This window comes from Chiloscyllium plagiosum, unplaced genomic scaffold, assembly GCF_037043375.1.
Source record: "Chiloscyllium plagiosum isolate Xiang-an unplaced genomic scaffold, Cpla_swu_hap1 HiC_scaffold_28, whole genome shotgun sequence".
NCBI lineage: Eukaryota > Metazoa > Chordata > Chondrichthyes > Orectolobiformes > Hemiscylliidae > Chiloscyllium > Chiloscyllium plagiosum.
The window spans coordinates 24,515,980-24,538,696 of record NW_028270166.1 but is presented as its reverse complement, the minus strand read 5'-3'; the positions used below and the strand labels follow the sequence as shown (position 1 = coordinate 24,538,696).

The 22,717-nt window shown below is 37.4% G+C and overlaps 1 protein-coding gene across 1 annotated transcript in view; it reads right to left on the bottom strand.

Annotated features, from left to right (window-relative positions):
• The window catches only part of LOC122565047 (transcription factor 4-like), a 149,129-nt gene that overhangs the window by 72,944 nt on the left and 53,468 nt on the right, over nt 1-22,717 (bottom strand). Inside the window, exons 6-8 of the mRNA XM_087976048.1 lie at nt 8,892-8,959; nt 6,732-6,867; nt 5,217-5,266 (exon numbers count right to left, since the gene is read on the bottom strand). Coding sequence (XP_087832174.1) covers nt 5,217-5,266; nt 6,732-6,867; nt 8,892-8,959 — 254 coding nt within the window. The remainder of the gene's footprint in view (nt 1-5,216; nt 5,267-6,731; nt 6,868-8,891; nt 8,960-22,717) is intronic.

Sequence of the window (22,717 nt, the reverse complement as noted above, 5' to 3'; positions counted from 1 at the left end):
CTTGTGGTTGGAGGGTTCCTAGCCGGAAGATGAGGCGTTCTTCCTCCAACCGTCATTTCGCTGTGGTCTGACGATGGAGGAGTCCAAAGACCTGCATATCCTTGGTGGAGTGGGAGGGGGAATTGAAATGTTGAGCTACAGGGTGGTTGGGTTGGTTATGAACCAAGCTGAATCAGAGAGATTGGAATTTGCTTAGCAGACTTCACCCTCCGATGAGAATGAAGGCTTCCATGCAAGTAAGATGAAAGCAATTGGCATCCAAGACAGTGACAAAGAGAAAATGACCACTGGCATAATGGTCGGGGGTGGATCTGTGCGTGTGCCTGCGTGCGTCTGGTTGGAATTTGAAATCAAATATTGTTCTGACTAAAGATATTACACATTAGAATAGCAAGCTATTCTATTGGGGTCTAACCACCAAAAAGCCACAAATACTTCCCTTTACAATGTTTTACTATGTACAATCTTAAGGAATTTATTAATCAATCAGCAGCATGATAGAAGTATTTTTGGAACACTTTCTTGTCGCATGGAATGCACAGAAAAGGTTTGTCCCAGTTCCTCAACAAAAAACTAATTCCATATTTCTGCCTTTTCCTCAGTGCTGCTGGTGTTCCCCTTAAAATATCTCTCCAACTGCCTTCTGAAAGCAATTGTTGAATCTGTTTCCGTTATTCAGTGTGACAATGCATGCCAAATCAAACGTATTAACTTTTATTTCAAAAAAAAGGTGTCCAGTTCTTATACCAATTACTTTAAAGTGAACTGCATGGTGTAATTCAAATTCTCATCCACTGAATCATTAGTCCCAAGACTCTCTATTACCATTCCATGACAATACCTACCAATATATTCATTTAAAATGCCTGCCTTCATGAGTTGCTCTTATCTGCCAATTCCCATTATTCTCCATGGTGCCATCTTTCATCATAGTCCTTATCAAAATTCTAATGTATGAGAGTCTGCAGATCATTTTGAAATACAGTAGAGTTTCTGGCTCTTACTGGGCATGCTTGCATTTTACTTTGTGTGTTGAATTGCAAGTTGGCTTTGAAAAGTAACTGTTGAACTCAGCATACTGAATTCTAGTTTCAACATGCCCAAGGGCATGTAAACAAGCATATCAAAAAAAACTTTACTTGTCCCCTGAGACACATACACATCATAATCGGTTGTACAGTCTCAGCCTCCAGAGTCAGACTGCTAATGCTGCTATCAGCAGTTAAGCTCCCAAGAGTGCACTTGAATAACCACATTTCAGGGTAGTAGAGTTTTAATAAACACATACCCCAACACATAGCTTAAACTCAGAAGCAGCCATCTTTCTTAACTCATCAAGAATTGCTAGTAGCTTCTCTGAAGATGGTCTGTTGATTGATATTGGAAGAAAGTACCATACATCAGTATGAGCTTGATCAATTTGAAAACCACCTATGTGACTTAAGCGTCAGAGTCATAAAGCATGTGAACAGACGATGCATTCCAACTCATCCACGCTGACCAAACAACCCAATCTGACCAGACAACCCAACCTTGTCCCATCATCAGTATTTGGCTCATATCCCTCCAAACCCTTCCTATTCATCTACCCATCCAGATGCCTTTTAACTGCTGTCAATGTACCCTTCCCCACCACTTCCTCTGGCAGTTTGTTCCCTACCCTCTACGTGAAAATGTTACTCCTCAGGACAGTTTTAAATCTTTCCCCTCTCATCCTAAACCTATGCCCTCTCGTTCTGGAGTACCCCACCCTAGGAAGGAGACCTTGGCTATTCACCCTATCAATGACCCCCATTAATTTATAAGCCTCTATAAGGTCATCCCTCTTACCTCCAATGCTCCACAAAAAAGCAGGCCCAACCCATTTCAACCTCTCCCTGTAACTCAAACCTTCCAATCCCAATAACATCCTTGTGAATCTTTTCTGCACCCTCTCAAGTTTAACAACATATTCCTATCGAAGGGTTATCAGAATTGTACACAGTACGCCAAAAGTCGCCAATAAATGTCCTATACATTTGCAACATGGCACCCTAACTCCTATGCTCAATGCACTGACCAGTAAAGGCAACTTGTGCCAGATGTCTTCTTCACCATCTCATCTACCTGCAACTCCACTTTTAAGGAACTATGAACCGACACTCCTAGGTCTCTTTGTTTGGCAATTCTCCCCAGAGTCCTACCATTAAGTGTATAAGTCCTGCCTTACCAAAACGCAACCTCTTCTATCTAAATTAAACTCCATCTGATCAAGCTCCTGTTGTACTCAGAGATAATAGTTTTTGTTGTCTAGTACACCACTTATTTTACACCACTGCAAACGTAATAACCTTACCTCCTATATTCACATTGATATAAATGACGAAGAATAATGAACGAAAGCACAGATCCTCAAGGCACACCAACAGTGACAGGCCTCCAGTCCAAGAAACAACCCTCCATTGCCACGCTGCCTCTTACCTTCAAGCCAATTTTGTATCCAACTGGCTAGCTCCCCTTGGATTCCATGTGATCTAACCTTACTAACAGTTTACTATGCAGAACCTTGTCAAATGCTTCGTTGACATCCATACAGACGACGTCTACCACTCTACCTTCATCTATTTTCATTGTCACCTCTTCAAAAAACTCAAAATTACTGAGATATGTTTTCCCACACAAAGCCATGCTGATTTTCCTTATATCAGTCTTTGTCTTTCCAAATGCATGTCAAACCTGTCCTTCAGAATCCCGTCCAAGAACTTATCCACACTGATATAAAGCTCACCGGTCCATAGTTCCCTGGCCTTTCCTTACAGCCTCTCAAATAACTTCAACATGTTAGTGAAACTCCAGTATTCTGGTACCTCACCTGTAGCTATCGATGATATAAATATCTCAGGGCCCAGCAATCTCTTTCCTAGCTTCCCACAAAGTTCTGGGAAAGACCTGGTCAGGTCCCAGGAATTTATCTACCTTTATGCAACCTTCTGTGATATGAACTGTTTTCAAGACTACACTATTTATTGCCCCAAATTCCTTAGCCTCCACGTCCTTCTCCATAGTAAATACAGACTAGTAAATATTTGTTTAGTATCTCACCCATCTCCTGTGGTTCCATACAGATGGCCACGCTCATTTTTAAGGTGCCCTATTCCCTCCCTAGTTACTCTTTTTACCCTTGGTTTATTTATAGAATACCTTTGGATTCTTAACTTGATTTGCCAAAGCTATCTCATGTCCCCTTTTTGCTGATCTCCTGATTTCTCTCAAGTATACTCCTTCTATCCTTATAATCTTTTAGGGATTCACTAGATCCCATCTGCCTATCTCTGATATATGCGTCCTTTTTCTTGACCAGAGCCTCAAATTTGTCTAGTCATCCAGTATTCCTTACACATACTAGCCTTGCCCTTCACACTAATAAGAGCATAGTGTTTTTGAAATCTCGTTATCTTATTTTTGAAGGTCTCCCCCACTTCCCAACTGTCTCTTTACTTGCAAATAGCTGCTGCCAATCAACTTTGAACGTTCCTGTCTAATACCATCAAAATTGGCCTTACTTCAATTTAGAATTTCATGATCAGTTCTATCCCTTTCCATAACTATTTTAAAACTATTAGAATTATGATCACTAGCCCCAAATTGCACCCCTACTGATACCTCAGTCACTTATCCTGCCTTATTTCCCATTCCTGAAGGGCTTTTGCCCGAAATGTCGACTATCCTCTCCTCAGATGCTGCTTGACCTGCTGTGTTTCCAGCGCCACACATTATGACTCTAATTTTCTAACAGAAGGGCAGGTATTTCTCCTTCTCTAGTAGGTACACCCACATATTGAAGGTTACCAATTCTGGAGTCCAGCGCAACTAACACGTGGAGAACAGCCTAAGCTTATTGGTGCAGTCTGCTCTAAGTGGTTTCTGCACTGGTTCTTTATTCAGGGGAGCAAGAACTATGATGCATTCAGGATAAGAGGTTCTGATAATAAACATACAAAGTGAAAAATACTTTATGTAACTATAGAAGTTTGTATACTTAGCAACCCAACAAAATGGTAAACAGTATGCAACACAACTGAACCACAGCTTGCATTCGTATAGCACCTCTAACATAGTAAAGCATTCCAAGAGTGCTCACAGAAGCATCTTCAGAAAAAATGTAACACCGAGCCACATGATATTAGAGGAATGACCTAAAGTTTGATCGAAGGTAAATTTTGAAGAACACCTTAAAAAGGAGAGGGAAAGGAACAGGGGTAGAGATGTTTAGGAAGGGAATCAAAGCAACTAAAGGCACTGCACAGTGAAGCAGCTTTTAGGGATTGAGGGGGTGGATAGCTTTGTGAAAGAATATAAATTGACTAATGCACGTATCACAGAGGGTCACAAGTCAGATGGTGGTTTGAACATTAACTAACCCGTGCTAATGTAATTACAGTGATGATCGGTCAATGTAATTTAGTACAATTAGAGCAAAGGGAAAACCAGCTTTTGGATGGCCCTAAGTTTACACAAGGATGAACTCAGCAGGCTAGTCAAGAGTGTGATAATAAAAGCATGGGTAAGGTTTCCAGTAGAAGAGCAAACGAGGCAGGGATGCAATATGACAGGAGATGGCAATCATAGTGACTCACAGATGAGTGGTCAGAAGCTCACTTTGGATTCGAATAATCGATTGAAAATATCTTTCATCCTTAGACAACTGTCAGCTGGAATCAAAACTAGGGAACAGAATTTGTGATGGAGATCGAAGACAATGGGCGGCATGATGGCACAGTGGTTAGCACTGTTGCCTCACAGCGCCAGAGACCCAGGTTCAATTCCCGCCTCAGGCGACTGACTGTGTGGAGTTTGCACGTTCTCCCAGTGTCTGCGTGGGTTTCCTCCGGGTGCTCCGGTTTCCTCCCACAGTCCAAAGATGTGCAGGTCAGGTGAATTGGCTATGCTAAATTGCCCGTAGTGTTAGGTATAGGGGTAAACGTAGGGGTCTGGGTGGGTTCGGCGGGTCGGTGTGGACTTGTTGGGCCGAAGGGCCTGTTTCCATACTGTAATGTAATGTAATCTAATCTAATCTAAACAATGACTTAGTTCTTCCTGACACTCAGCTAGACAATTTTCTGCTTATGTGGTACTTGTGTTTGACAAGCTGACAGAGAAATAATCTAATTTATAAATTAAACAAGATACCTTCAGCTAATTTTAAAAATTACATTATCAAGAAACAAAATGCTCACCGAAGAAGGAAGGCCAGGAGGTACCTTTCGAACTTTCTTGGGTTGGGATTCTAGAGGGAAACATGGATTAACATTTAATGTTACAAAGCTAATAAACAATGAAATTAAAATTATTCTTATTGTTTTATGATCTTGGACCAGACACACAAGTTACGATCTTGAGAACTTGTAACTTTTGCATCAAGCGGATGAAGTTTGGGAATCTCAAATCCGCCGAACACAATACAGCTACAAGATTCAACAGGTTTGAACAAAAAAAAAATCACTAGCCCAAGTCAAAAACATAAAACAACAATATTGATTTCATACTCTTAAAATTCAAAATTAAATATGAAGCAAACATGAATTAACAAACACACCATAGTCAAATTTAATGGCACATGTAACCTTGACTGATCCCATGTAGGAGAAAGTGAGGACTGCAGATGCTGGAGATCAGAGCTGAAAATGTGTTGCTGGAAAAGCGCAGGTCAGGCAGCATTCAAGGAGCAGGAGAATCGACGTTTCGGGCATAAGCCCTTCTCCAGAAATCCCATGTATTTTTGGGTAACCGATCCAGACATCAAAAATCACTCAGTCACAACAATCTTGTTAATACTTGGTCTTCATCCAGAGGGATTTCTACTCTTCATTTTTGAAGATCCACTTTTGAACTCCCACCAACTTGGAACGCTTAATTATCTGTTCACTTCCTACAATTAAATCTGGTGTTCCAAATCTGCATTCCAACACCAACTCAAACTCCTCTGATCTCTCCCGGGTTTAAGTCTTACTTCAGCAAAGTGACGTTGCATGCTGATTCATGCCTGGAACTTCTTTCTTTGCTCCTCTGCTGTGGTCTCCACGCTCTTCTACTTAGTTTCTGTTGAGCTTCTCTCTCTCAGGTATACCAGATATTTGTCAGTCACTTCTTCTGGTTCTCATTTTAGTAGGGTCTCTACTGGGTCCTATGTCCACTACTTTCCTTGCCACACTAATGCATTCCTGATGACTCCGATTCTTTGAAATATTCGAACACAGACTAGAAAGACCACTACCCACTTTGCATTGAAAAAAACTCATGTATTATGGATTGCTGTACTTCTTTCACCCAAGAAATCCATACTGAAAAAAAGATAAGTTAGCTTTGTAACAAATGCCATGTCTGGAATCAAAAATAAGCAATTCAGGGTAAGATATTTAGACAGCAGGAAAGAAAACTTGAGAAAGGAAGAGAGAAAGCCATAAAAAGAAATACAGACAAATGGACTGCCATGGAGTGTATGTCAGTGGTCACAGAGAGTAGATAAGAAATAAAGGTGATCAAAAGGTGTATCCAAACAAACATCCAAAACAGCTTTCCACTTATTAAAGCAAATAGTTGATATTTTTGAGGAAAAAAGTATACTTTCTCGATTTGTGGTTATAAGGAAAGCAAATCAAGGATAGACATTTAAAATGAGAATTACAGAGACGATTAGGCAATAATGTCAATACTGCTTACTATAATATGAAGTAATGTTATGTGACTGTTACCTAAATTACTCGCTTCTTGCACGGGCCGTCTTCGAGGATTGCTGGTATAGGGGTAATACTGAGATCCTGGTTTGACTCCAGTTGGCGATACTGCTCCCGAATTGGCCATTCCCATTTCAGAGTTCAGAAAACTTCCCTGCCACAGATAATTAATGCATTTATGATTTGTCAGCTAGAGCATACTTAGAGCTAAATTCCATACAACTTAAATTGATGATAATGTTTATTGCATTTTTGGTTTTCCAAATATTTCAAGAAGTTAACCATGGAACTGAACTTGGGGTGAAAAAAAAATCCACAATTCTATTGAGGCTACATGATAATTCCAGTCAATGAATAAACTGTAAAATAAAAAGTAATGAAACTTTCCAAATACATCTCAATAGTTTAACTGAATAAACCTTTTTGACGGGTCAAACTATATAGCTGTACAGCCAATAGACCACAAACTATACACTTTCTCTTCAAGCCACTGGAAGCAATGACAAATTAAACGAGGGGGCAATCACTGATTTCCTTAATGACCTGATTAAACAAGAGTTAAGACTTTCGTGTCCATTCAGAATGTTAATGTTAAATATAAAATAGCTTAAGCACTTCTCAAAGATCAATCTTACAGTAACAGGTAAGTGATCTGTGAATTCTGATAGAAGTGAAATGCTAGTGTGGTGTGTTGGGGATGGGGGTGGGGAAAAGAGATGAAATTCAGCAACAGTAATTGTATGAACAAGTAAGCACTACTGGTTCCTTTTACGATTAGACTTTTGTTTAAAAATGAACTTGTCAAAATATCTTGTAACACCCAAATGGAATTTATTCAAAAAAAGTAGCCCACTACTAAGAATGTTTTGGAACTATACAATGTTATAAAAAATGTATTTATATTTTGATTTATAATTCTAAATCCCTTTGGTCTTTGAGAACATAGTAGTTACTCTTTTGAACTACTGAGTTTCAGAAACTAAATTCAGAGCAATTAAGAATTTCTTTAATAAAACAACCCAAAGGATCTGCAGATGCTGGAAATCAGAAACAAAAACAAATACTGGGGAAAAACTCAAGACTGGTAGTATCTGTGGAGACAAAGCAGAGTTAAATTTTCAGGTCCTGTGACACTTCTGCAGAACATATGAACTTTTTTGTTGGAGCATTGAGTAAATTGCTTGATCAATAATTTAGCCAGTAATAAAATGGAACAAGTAAATGGAAATGAAAAAAGTCCATCTCCGTTAAACAGACTGCATGAGAAAAACAACTGGGATTTTCTCTCTCTATTGTGTCAAGGTGAAATTAGTTGGATGTTCAAGCCAGCCATTTGATGCATACAGATTAATTGTTTTTAAACCAGTAGGTTCATCTGCCTGTAGCGCTAGTATGGACGGCAGACATGCTGATGAACTATTCTGATGAAAAGTCATTGACCTGAAACATCAACAGTCTTTAGATGCTGCTTGAACTGCTGAATATTACCAGTTTTTAAAATCAAATTTTGAGCATGTCTGCTATTTCTCTCATGCCCTACTTACATCTTATGCACATGAAATTCCAAAATTAGCTATCAGAACTTTACATATTTTGAGACGGTCCTCAACGATTAACTATCGATTTAACAGTTATTTTCACAAACATGATTTGAACAAGAAATCCTTTGAAAATTCAATGCCAAATCTGTATTTTCAAACTAAATATTTAAACCAGTTTCTGACTTTAGATAGCAAGATTTAAGAAAACTCCAGTGGTGTACAGCATGCAGTCTTAAAAATGAAAAAAGTTGAAAATAATCTGCATAATTATCCTTCCACTGCTGTGATGCCTATGGGGATGAGTTGATGCTAAAACAAAAAAAAAATCACTAATCGAACGTAAAAGATTACTATCATGAAAAGGTCAAACTTGTCACTCGTTTAATTGATAAATCCAAAAATTTCTGCAAGTTTGTTCAGTAACTTAAATATACCAGTAAAAATTTTGAAAGAATTACTAAGGTTAAAATAAACTTCAAGTTTAGTTTTACCATTAACTTGAATATATTTAAACAAATTGCTTATTTTCAACCATGTCAAATCTGTGCCTAGACAAAATTAAATTTTGTAACAGTTACAGGTGAGGTAGAACAACCTTGGCTAAAAGAAAATTAAGTTATACATGAATTCCACTTACCTGATTTAAACTTGACATGGCAGAATCTCTTCCAAAGGGTGGGAAAGGAACTCTCTCAGTATTTTTGACTATTTTTAAAAAAAAGTGGCATCTTAGTATCAGTTTAATCATTAAGCACTATAGTAATATTTCCCAATTCCACATTTTTTTCCCCAAACATAAGAGCTTTTATCTGAAAATCATGCATTCAGTCCCACAATCGTAAGGTTGTGAAATTTCCCTGTTGCATACCAGGAATACAAAAGCAGAACACCTCTCTTTGCATATAGAAGTTGTGCTAATTGGACATTCATGTAATGGCCTTTAAGCCAAATTAAAATACTGTATACAAAGCTCAGTTGCATATTAAACAATTTCAGAATGTTCAACTATTTAGAACAGCCTGGGCTTTTTCTAGCAGACAGTCAAGATCTATTTACATCATCTCTGCATTTTTAGAAACCATATCCAATTTTAATATTAAGTTTCAGAGGAAATACTCATTGATGCGCAACAGCTTTTGCTATAATTGTGTGCAAAGAAATAACAGCAGCACAATTCCAGAACTCAGCTGGCTAAGACTTATTTAGGTAAACCAGCTCAACGCACGTGGACTTCACACACTAGGAATTCAACATCAGAACAGTGCGAAGTCTAGTTTAAAAATGCTCAGGCAGCCTACTCTACTGTGGCATTTTATAATCCCAGATAGAGTGTCTTAGGGTTTTTGGATGCTCCCAAGTACATTTGAAGCATTAAAAACAACTGGAACATTTATGTTTGCATGTACACAGCTCAGTCCTGGCATTAAGAGTGCAATTCCCACCCAGGTAACAGGATATCATTCTGCACAAATTATATAATAACTAGAATTTCCACATTGATTAAATGAACTTAATGACAACTGCAAACAACTAAACCCCCATGCAAGAATACATTTCCATTCTAGTCAAATTACAAAAAGACATTTGTTGTCCTAGCGAGTTAATAAGGTTAATTTATCCAAGTGCAAAAAAAACTTAGCAAATCATTTCATAATAGCTGTCGTTAAGTCACAAGAGTAACAGTGTTAAATATTACTGGAACGTTATGTATACTGCTCATAAGCGGTAGTTTTTGTTTCATGTCACACAAACAGATCAAATTATTACAAATCATATCAATTGTATCAGACACTGTATTATGGTTTATAGATATTTGTGTCATTCTCCTATAACAGCTTCTGAAATACAATTGGTGTCCAGCAGAAAATCGGGAAACTAGCAACCAAGGGAAGCTAAAGAGCTAACTGCTCCCAGTTCAAGATCAATAGCTCCTATAATTCTATTAAATTAAGTTTAGCCCCAACTCAAACCAGGCATTAAAGTGACTGCAGTGTGGCTTTACTGCCTTACCAACACTAATTGCCACTTTTGCTCTCATAGTTCATTTGATTGAGCCCTTGGTCAGAAAGTGCAAATCAAGTTCCATTCAGGACTTGAACCCTTAATGCTGCACTGGAGTATTGCTTAAGAGTTCTGCACTATTAGAGGTTTCATTATTCAGATAAGATGTTGAACACCAACCACATTTGTCCATTTTAGCTATGTGAATACTGCAACAGGTCAAAAGATGTTCCTTTGGTACACTATTTTCTCTCTCATAACTAGCAAATTAAAGAGTTGCAAGTGCGGAGTGCATTTTATCACCTCAGGATGTCCCAAAGCAGTTTATACTTAAGTACTTTAAAGCACAACCATTGCCATAATGAAGAAAATTAAGCAGCCAATTTATGCACAGCAAGGTTCTAAAAACAGCAGCGAGCTAAGTACAGATAATCTGTTTTTCCTCTTTAGTGACTTTAATTAACGATAGATACTAGTCAGGACACCTAAAAACATGCTATTCGTCAAAATAGTAAAATGGAATCTTTTAACTGCACCTTAAGGAGCAGCCAGGACCTTGGTTTACTATTTCATCCTAACAATGGTGTCCCTAACAGGGTAGCACACTCAGTACTGATTCTATACACTAGTCTGTGAAGTGGGACAAATCCCAAAACATTTCAGAAACAGATTGCTACCACTGGGCCACAGTTATATGCAGTATCTTTCAAAGAGAATGCACTGTGTGAAGTACAGCATTTTAACACCTTAGGTGCTCAATTAATACAAAATAATCTCACAAAAGGTAGTTCAGCTGATGAATTAATCAAATAGGAGATCCAAGCATTTCCAAGTTTAAGGTCTATACAACTAAATCATTTTAATGAAAATTTTGAACTGAATGTTCATTTGTCTTTGTAATGAGCAAAAGCAGGTCACTCACTGCATTGTGTATCAGCAATCATTACAGTACATTTAACTGAGCATCTCTAATAATATATTAAAACAAAAAGAACAGCTTAATACTTTTTAATCTAAAAAGGTGATTAAAACAACTAAACAAGTTTTACAAAACGTTTGTGGGAAATATGTATACACCAATATTTTACATTGGAGATTGACAATTTACTAAATAATTTTGGCCAAGAAGAGGCTGTGACAAGTTGTAAATGGAGGTTTATTAACAACAATCACGTTTGAGATGAAATTATAGCAAGTTGAAACACCAGTTGATGAGATAGAAAAGTCAAGAAATCCCTGACCATTTAACCTCAATGTTCAAGGCACAACAGTGAGCTACCGAGCCAGAATGCCTCTCTTCGTCAGATGTGGAGAACAGGAGGGGCCAACTACATGTGACAGCCAGCCCAGCAAAAAGTGAAAGACCTCTTAATCAGCCTGGTCATCTGGAATAGATGGGACTGGAACCTGGGTCCCCGGCTTCAAAGTAAGCCACTACCACTATGCCATAAAACCCCACTGTGCATATAAGCGCCTTCCCAGACATGGCAAGTAGAGACAGATAGCAAATGAGGCAATTATTGGGGATCCTGGCACAGAAAGAAACAAAAAAGGTGGAAACAATCACTCAAAAAGGAAACAAAAACTTCAAAGGATAAAAAAGGAGCGACACAATTAAATGGGAGTCAAAAGGTAAAGCAGGTTACTCAAAGGAAGTAATTTTGATGACATCAGTTCACCTGCCACATCTTTCTTGTGAAAGCACAAAGCAAACTGAATGGCGTAATTATTACTTTACTTAGCAAATTACGACAGACAAAACTGTTTAAATAGGAATTGTTAAGTGTACTGGCTCACTAAAATGAAAAAAATACATCTTTCACTTATTCCAGTTTTCAAACTAATGAAAGTAGTTACAATCCCCCTCAAAAAGTGTGAATGCAATCACTACAAAGATTACCTAACTGCATGCAAAATTCAAAAGTTTCAGAATGCATGAAAATATGAGTAGCAGTAGCAATGAGGTGGCTACCATATTGGATTAAACAATGTTTACCTGTTACTTCAATATATGACACAGCTCTGAGTGCTATACACAAAAGGAAATCGGAATCTTGCTTTGCTAACAGTGACCTGGTAAACAGGGGTTGCATGCAATCGACACCCATGCAATCAACGCCCATAACTGCGACCAAAGATGCTGGTGCCTGATGCCCAAGATGAGAGCTATAGAAGTTGCCAGGTTACTGCTCAAAATTTCACACTTGATGCTTCCACTATCTAATTGCTATCTGGTCGGAGGAAGAATGGTAAACTGCATATCAATAATGCAAGGTTACATAATAATGGAGGATGCTAATACATGCCAATACTCGCAAATAGGCGTTTTGTCACTCACTAGCAAAGATTTTGACTACTCGCTCAACACTTTGTTGGAAAGCAGGACTTTGTAAACTTGATATCAGGAATCCCCTTCATTCACAAGATTCTCCTAACTTTGTTGCTAATGCCAATGTCATTGCGTCCCTGTGAAGATTCTGCCCATTTTTAGAAGGAAGTATTTTATGACAAAGATCTTAAAATTTTCAATACTGAAAGCTTTTTGAGAAAGAAAAGGAATGAATAACTCAAACTTCTGCTTGTTTGGTTTTTAGAATATAGTGTCAAAGATTCCTTCGCATATCAAATTAACACATTGGAATTAACAATTACTTAATTTAGTGGATAAATGCAGGACCAAAGTTTCAAACATTACTAACAAGGTTTGCATTTCTTGCATGCTCATTGTTGCTCAGTGTCTTCAGAATGCAGTTAAGATCAACTGCGTGGGACTGGAGGTCAGATAGGAAAAAAGTCAACAATATTAACTGTTGCTCTTCACAGATGTTGCCTGACTGCTAAGATTTCAAGTGGTTTTTCTTCTCATCCCGTCTAGGTTAGACTGGGGAGAGGCTATACCTATCTTTCCCTAAAGAGGACATTAGGGCAGCAATGGGAATTTTACAACATTTCAATAGCTTGAGGATCACTTTTGATACTACTAGCTTTTTCAAACTGCCACGAGATTCTAATTCTTTCACTAGATTATTAGCCTCGCTCAGAGGATTATTAATTTAGTAGTATTATTACAATGCTATAATTTTGCAATAATCCCATTTGTTAAATACGAAGACTGGTGTTTTCTTATTGAATTATCTCTCATGAAACCAATTGCAGTCTAGATATCATGCCTCAACTATCAATCTTCAAAAGCATCAGCGTTAGAGTAAAACTTTTTTCTTTATGAAAAAATAGCTTCAAGCTAAAATTAAAGGTATAGAGCTCACTGGGGTTTGAAACAAAAAAAAGTCTCATTTTCAAATGGTAGAGTTACAAAAGAGTTCGCTCTACCAATGAGCAAAACCAAGACACAAGGATTATTATATTTTCCATTGTAGTGAGTTTAAATCAACCTCAGTTAAGACTTCAATAACTAAAGAGCCAAAATTAACTCAACCAAAATAAAAGAAAAAGGTAATGCATCCCAAGATTATGATAGACAACTTGATAAAGCTTTGAGTTTCCTCCAAATTCTTCCTTGGTATGTTTAGTTTCTCTTTCTATTCCCTGTCAACTCCAATGGGTGTGTCATCAAATAATGATAAGCGTCCCTTCTGCACTATATGATTAGGACAAAACTGATATGAGGAACAATTTTTGTTGGGTATTGTAAGAGGAACTATGACTTCATGATGTTGTGTAGAACATAGTATGATATGTAAAACAGAAGAGTCACTTTAGTTTTAATTTGAGGCAAATGTGCTCTTCAACAAATACTCAAGCCACAAAAAATACAGAATTTTCTTGGCCGATACAGAGTAAACATAGATGCATGCAGATCTTTCGTCCTGCCCTTCCAAACTTTAAATTTATCAGTTCATATTCATGACACCACCACCAAATACAGATCAGTTTTGTCCTCATTAAAATATACACTAGTTTATATTTTGTACTACGCATCAACAGAGCAATGCAACATTGAGCACAGAATCAATTTCATCATAAATAATAGGTCAAAGTTTCAAAAAAGTTGCACTATCCTCATGTTTAATACTTGAAATTTACTGAAAATTACTTAACTACTCCTCATAAAACCAAAAAAAAAGCTGGTTTTCAGTCAGAACCATAACCTACTCCTTTTCTGAACAGTTTTAAGCAATCACCATTAATCATCAGCCCTTCATTAAACATACTTCAGGCAACCCATGTAGAATTTAATGCCAGCCTTAAAATTCAAGCGAGGATAGAGAAAGTGGGAGGGAGGAAGGGATAGGGAAAGAAAAGGGGATTTGGAATGAGAGAGCAAAACTCTGTTGGGTATACAAATTGAGATTCAGGCAACAACAAGTACCGAACTCGATTACAATTGCACATGCCAATTGTGGGTACCAAATGTCATCACGTCTGACAATTCGGATTGGTTCCAAAAAAGAGAAAATGCAGGAAAATCTCAGCAAGTCTGGCAGCATCTGTAAGGAGAGAAAAGAGCTGACGTTGAGTTTAACTGACCCTTTGTCAAAGCCGGTCGGAGAGCAGAGCAGTACTTCTTCAGGGTAGGCATCTCAGTTCTAGGAGGACATCGGAAACACACTGAATGTCCCCAAAGCATCCCTGAAACACTTAATTCTGATTGGTTCCTAAGTAGCTAAACAGCTCTGTGAGAATAATAGTGAAAAGCCTGGAAGGGAGATGGTGCATCACTATCACTCCCTCAGTAAAACAGAAAAGCCAGTTGTTTTCTCTTGTACTCCCTGGCATGAGGTAATCGTGTTCATTTAATAAGACTGTCAGAAAGGCTTCCCTCTGCACTCCAGAACTTGTGATTCTGTGCTTCTGTTGCTTAAAAAAAAGGGCAGGCAAGAATAACTAATGAAAGCAGGATCTCAATTCTATTATTCAATCTCTCTCTCACTCCACTTTTACATTAAGCCAGGACGCAAATTTATTTTGTTCCAAATAAGTTCCAGGCTTTAAGCACAAACAGGTTATCACCCTAATTATGCTTCACGTGACTGGTAAGGTCACAGCTGAACTGTTTGTCTATAACACAACCTTTTCACCTCAAGTAGTTCTTTGTAACAATGACAGTTCTGATAATAGAGAAATTCAGATCTTTAGGAAATAAAGCTGTTCAAAATTAAGTGCACAATTGAATATCCATTAAAATAGCATTGACTACATTTCTCCCTGATAGTGGCTCCTGAACCTTTAGTCTAGAAACTGTACGTTGATTTGCAAGGCAATTTCATTTTTTCAGTTGTCCTGTTCACAGCTAGGTGTCTTCTTTGTTGAAAAGTTTTTCCTTTTTGCAGTTCTCCATTTTCCATCCCTCACCCCTCCTCTCCAGACTTTGTAGTATCACCTTTCTCCATGACTGCACCCATCAGCAATGTGAGAGAATCAGCCTGTGATTGGAAAAGGTTCTTCATTGTTTTATTTCATTCTATTTAAAGAAGGTAACTTTTCTTTGATGGATTGCTCTCATGAGAGAGTTTCCCCATGAAATCTAAAGACTTTTGAGGGCATCTGGGTTTACCAGCTTTGTGTATTTTGTAATACCTGTTTGATACAGTGCTCAAGTCACACATTTAAAGAAGAATCTCCACAAAACAGACTTGCACATGAGGATGAATCTGTACGTGAAGTGCAGCACTGCTATTCTGATCACTGTTTCCATATAGTGATGAAGGTAATCTCTTTATACTATGAATTCTGATGTACTTCAATTTGACCTCTTTTTAAAATTACATGAATCCTAATCTTAACCAATAAACTGCTGATGCAAAAATGTTGCAAAGATCTTCTGCAATCAAACATCTGTATTTTTTCCAATCGATGGCAGCATTAAAACATGACTAGACTGGCAATCTTTCAAACATATACTCACATCTGCAACATAACAGCTTAATTTTTTTTAAATTCACTCGAGGGATGTGGGCATTATTGCCTGGCCAGCATTTATGATAGAAGCCCTAAAATGCAGAAAGAGGCTTCCGTCCATCAAATCTGCACTGACCCTCTAAAGGGCATCCTATCCTATTCCCATAACCCCCCATAGAGTTTTTATCCATGGCTAACCCATCTAAACTCCATATCCCTAGACACAGAGGCAACTTTTATTACAGCTATTACTGTCCATCCTAGTTGCCTTTCAGAAGGTTGTGGTGAGCTGCCTTCTTGAACTGCTGCAGTTCACAAATCGCACTATTCACATGATGTTTATGATCTATGAACAACTGAAAACAAGTTATATTAGTAGTCTACTTCTTTCACCATTATGTACCAAATCAAGCCAGAAAATTTCTACTCCACGCTAAAAGGATTACACAATTCTTCCATTCAGTACACGGGATACTATTTTGTATAATTCGTTCTACTTATTCAACAGCTCACATCAATACTTCATCTATTTTATTATGCTTTCCATTGCATTCCAGAATAACCAAGATAGAGTTTCAGCTTAGCATGGTTTTGGACACGAAGCTGCATGTTCTATTCGCTCTTTCCAGGATGAAGACTATACAATCTGATTTTCTTCATCTCTTCCCAATTCAATTTCTATTATTTTTGTAGAAAGAGGCAACAGAGAAGTTCTTTATAATAGTGAAAATTGATTAATCAGAGGTTACCAGCACCACCAGCAATAAACAATTAAAACAAAGTTCATAAAGTCACAATTATAATTTTCTTTCCTGACTCAGAATTGCCAATTTGACTGATACAACTTCCCAAGTCCGTAATCTACATTGAACTGAAAAATTTATTTGGCCTTTGGTCCTTTTTTTTTTGGTCGGGTGGGTTTTCAATGCTAGTTAAAACTTGAAGGTTAATACATAAAACACTTTCTGTGCAACAAAAATTTTAAAATCTAAACATTAAAATCTAAATATTGCACCAATTAAATCAACATCTTACTGACTGATGTTAATTTCAGAATGTAATTTCATATGGTAATCACTTGGTCATAAATCATAATCTCAGAACAATTCAGGTTACTAGTATTTTCTACATGAAAACAGAAACCCACAACAGACAGACAGAGGGAAGGAGACATTTATTTTTATCAATTTATCATTTACATCAGTTGTGGAACTGAAGGCAAAATAGAATCCAATACAACTCTAGTGACAGGAATCAGGTTTAAATAGAGTCAAAATTAGAGTGGTGCTGGAAAAGCACAGACCTGCTGTACTTTTCCAGCACCACTCTAATCTTGACACTGATCTCCAGCATCTGCAGTCCTCACTTTCACCTACCACATTTAAATAGCCTACATTGATGGAAATATTTCTTATCTTCAAGAGCTGTCAAAGATCGAAGTTACATGAGTTTATGTAATAATACCAGCATGGGATTATCCATTATGTAGCATCCTTGGTCTAATACGCAAGTTGGCTGCTGTAGAAAATGGAAATTTGAAGTGCTGAGGCAGTTGGAATGTTGAGGGAAACGAAGCATGAATCTAATCCAAGAATGGCCATTAGGCAAGCTACTCCATTTCTCAGTATACCTCCCACAAATAACCAAATTGGTGAACACTGTAAACAATATTATAAGTAAACAGCTGTACACTTGAGGAATGAGAGGGGTCATCTTAAAATAAGTGGCACTAAAATAGCAGCAGAAGACAAGTTTTAATTGCATATAAACCACAATATCTGTAGGGGAGTGTAGTAGTTGGGCAGCATGGTGGTCCAGTGGTTAGCACTGCTGCCTCACAGTACAAGGGTCCCAGGTCCAATTCCAGCCTCGAGTGACTGTCTGCGTGGGTTTTCTCTGGGTGCTCCGGTTTCCTCCCACAGTCCAAAGATGTGCAGGTTTGGTGAACTGGCCATACTAAATTGCCCATATAGTGTTAGGTGCATTGGTCAGAGGGAAGTGGGTTACTCCGAGGGCCGGTGGTGGACTTGTTGGCCCGAAGGGCCTGTTTCCACAATGTAGGGAATCCAATCTAATCCTAACCCTACCAAAACTCTGGGTGTACTCAGTTCATTAACTAAATATTAGAAGACAAATAATATTCTAAATTTATTCAATGAAGATCAGGAATCCAGGAAGGTTTGGGCAAGACAGACAAATATTAGAGACTTTTATGAGAGGAAGTGATTGAAGTTCACTTCTCAAGAGGAAAGACAACACATTCTAAGATTAAACAGACAGATCATATCTGACAAACTAAATTAGTATAGGGTACATGTCCAAACAAGAGCTATGCTTTAAATTTGAATGGAATTTACTGAAGTCACTTTTTCTAAGTCATGAAGCCAAGTTTATTTTCCAAATGGTGCCAAAAAGAAGAAAGTGAACTAGTTTATCATAAAGCCTCTTAAATAAAAAAGGGTAAATTGCAAAAGCTATGCCAATGAGAAAGAAATACAGGTGGAGGTGGGGGAAAGAAGAATGAGAGAGACAGACAGGACAGGCAAAGATGGGGAGATGGAGAACGCAGGACCATGAGACAGGAGAGAATATGAAAGCATACTAAGACAGAAAGTGAGGACACATGTCTGAAATTTCAGAGTTATGAAACAAAATTACAATTCCAAAAAAATACAATGGAAGATCCAGGTTTTTCACACTGCACAGTTTGTAATACCAGCTAAATAGTTCCTTGTTGCAAAATGACATTCCCACATAACATTGTCAGTGCCTTAAAAAGTAATAAAAATCTCTAGCAACATGCGTGACAGAACTATACCAGCAAATATCAGGTCAGATAAACAAAAAATGATCAAACAGGCAAGGCTTTATTGAGCATAAAATAAATTAAGAGTGAACATGTTTAGGGAGCTAATTCTAGAGTTTGCGTCTAGACAGAGGAGGATATGGTTGACAACAGTATAGTGACATAAAAATTAGGGCATAAACAAGAGGCTAGAATTGGAGGACACAGATGAAGGAAGTCAAAACTACGGGAAGATGAAACCATGAAACAGTCCAAGTACGAAGAAATGTAAATGTAAATTATTGCTGGACAATGGGTTGGTGCAGTTGATAGGAAATGGGACATGGTGAAAGTTTTGTGATGAAAAACAGAATTTCAGATCAATGCAAGTTAAAAGGTTGGATGTTGGGGAGCAGACAAAGAAAGCACTAGAGTTCAAATCTGATGGCAACAAGGTGGGTTTCAGAGGAAAAAAAACAAAGTTAGTTTAAAAAAAAGGAAGAATGATATTTAAAATTCTTGTTTCAGTAGAAAATCAACTAAACAGAACAAATTTGACAAAAGTTCTGCAATTTATTTGGATTGTCACTAAGTTCTGATTTTTTGCTGCACACAACAACATAGCTTTTCATCTGTTTTCCATTGGGTTAACAGGAAAGTTGTAGCATAACTGTAGATCCGTAAATTAAAAAGCTGAAGATTTTTCTGATTGCATTTAAAATCTTTTCACTGAATTGGTATCATATTCATTAAAAAAAAAAGGAGCTGCTAGAAAATTAGAGAGATTACAAACTGAAATAAACAAAACTTGTTAATGAACAGTCAGTAAAGGTTTTCCTTTAACAATGCAAATATTAGACAATCAGGATTTTTAAAATAAAATTTTCCCCTCGGCATAAGAAATTAATCATGCAGACTGTTTCATGCAGAGAGTGGCATGTGTATGGAATGAGATGCTAGAGAAAGTGGAGAGGCGGATACAATTACAACATTTAAAGGCTTCTGGATGGATATATTAATTGGAAGGATTGAGAGGTATATGGGCTAAATGCTGGCAAATGGAACTAGGTCAGATTGGATGCCTAGTCAGCACTGACAAGTTGGATTCAAGGATCTGTTTCCGTGCTATACAATTCTATAAATCACTCAAGGGTGCAGATGCAAAACAGCCACATGACACCACTGTTTTCCTCATCCACAGGGAATTCACACATGGGTGCCCATGAATTGACTTGGCAAATCCTACAGGACAAACATAATTCACACATGTTACATCGTCACTGCAAGATCTTTGCTTCTCATTGTGAACTTGAGATAAAACCTCTCCAACTAGTCCCACCATGAACAAAAAAAGTGTTTATTCTATTTTTGAAGCAACTCAAACTCCCTAGCAACACCAAAAAGGCACCTTTAATGCTTCATAAATAATAACACTGCTGGATTATTTCAACTAGCACAATTTCAAAATCCCATCCATGATTATAGATTACCATCAAATTATATATTTAGCAAACCAGTTTGAGCAACATATTTTTCCCATTTTAACATTTTCCTGCAATTGTGAAGAACTTAGCTTCAGCTGAAAAAGCTAAGTACATCTTTAGTCAATTAAATCTTCAGAATGCATACAATTGTACAATTGCAAAATTTAATGAGAAACTATGAAACAACTGTCCAGTTCCAGCAGTACCATGAAGCACTGCATGGTCAATTTGACAAATGGATGGTCCCATGATATAACTGCATCAAGCTTTCTTCAAAGTTGCTTTCAACTTAAAGACCTTTAATTAGGCTACAGTACTTACACATCTTTCCACAACTTCTAACAGACACTTGCATAGTTATCAAATGTGCAACTCTCCTAGTATACCTAATACAGAACACTGCACATTACAAATTATTGTTGAATAACTAAACTGTAACCAGAGAGAAAAAAAAAAATCAGGTATCAGTCAGGCTTTTGTGATATAAAAAAGTAGTCAAAGTACAATTCTACACAGAGTAAATAACTGCCGCAAAAAACATCTTCAGGCCAAATCTAGGAAACTGCAGAAATGATCCACAGAACTAAGTATGGTTAGTGGAGATTCTGAACTACTTAATGTTTTACTACCAGAATGGTATAAATAGAAAAATAACTTATAACAACATGCTTGATTAATGTGGTACATCTTTTTCACAACACATTCCTGAACAAATCTCAAATTGCTTCCACCATTACAGTTCACACAGATCTCACAGTGTCTTACATGACGCCAGTAGGAAAAACTGAAATATACTGCATAGAGGTTGATCCAAAGTTAAAAATTAACATATTGCAATTCGTTTTCTCATATTAAAAACATCTCCACTACTGAAAGGCGACACACAACATATGACATCCAAACCTTCAAACCAATATCAACTTAATAATACTATCTCTGATTGTACTGATGACAAGTGAGACTTTATGCACACACAAACGCGACAAAACAAGCATACTGGTCCATTAGAGTACAATTGCACATCAATAATAAATAGACATGATCATGACAGGTCAGCAGCTTCAAAAGATTCTACCTACAACATGGTAGTTAAGTGTTTTTTACTGCACTCCCAGGAGTTCATTTTGTTTCAATTAAAAAAAAGCCCACGAACAAATAATGTATTAATTGTTCAATTTATTTAATGTAGTAATATGGGGTAAATAGCCTTCTCAGCAAGCGCCTTAAGTGTTTAGATGGTTAAGCGAGGAACTGATCCCAAAGCACTGTAAACTCAGTTGGAAAGTGAGAGTCCCAGGCGACAGCAGTAGATTTCAAAGGAGTTGGAAAGCAGAACAGAAGCTCATTAGAGAAAGCTATAGCGTATTAAAAAGGCAGCAGACACAAGCCAGGGGTGAGTGGAGACCAAATGCACAGCAGAAATGAGATCACAGAAAAACATACTGTGAGGCATAAAGATGGTTTTATTAGAGTTAGTAGAAGTGCAGATGCCAACTCAGGGCAGACTGGAATTAAGATGGCAGGCAGGATAAAAAGAATAAATTGCAAAATAATAAAAAAAAAGAGATGAAGCAAGGAGATTCATAAAATGTACCGGAGGAAAAAAAATTCAAAATACAAAACATGGGGGATCTCTCAAGAGCACAGAGTCAAAACAGCTATTACAAAAAGCAGCTTAGAGCTGTAAGCAGGGATGCTTTATTAGTTATGCTTCACATACAATGGTATCAGAGCCAATTCAAGTAGAAAATTGCAACAATATACCTTTGAGGAACTTTTCCAAGAGAAACTAAACTACTTTTCCATCCCCAAATTAGAATGTATTTTCATATCAACAGGAGCAAGAGGAATGTCTGCCTTTAGCGTGTCCCATCATATCAAATCTACAATTGAAATCTGAACTTTTTCTTGTTTAGTGACTGCAATTACAAAAAGGATCCACCAAGATATGCACCCTCAAAATGCACTAAATCACTAGAAAATTTTCATACCCGTAAATATTTGGATTTGTCCATTTTGGAAATAAACAATTACTGAAAGTAGTCACCATAAAAACATTAACCATTCCCAGATACAATTAATCAGGTAAGCTACCTACCAGAAAGAACAACAGATAATCAGAAGACAATTACTACTCAAATGAAAAAAAATCAATCTAATACAGACTTGAGCTCTTGGGTTACCCATGCAGCATTTCAGTATCAGTTTCCAATCTTATTAGCATGTATATAGGTATCACACAAATTACCATTTCACTCAGTTATAAACAACCTGCATTCACTAAATTCCTATACATCAACCCAAGGTAGCAGAATTTTAAAAAGGAGGACAAAA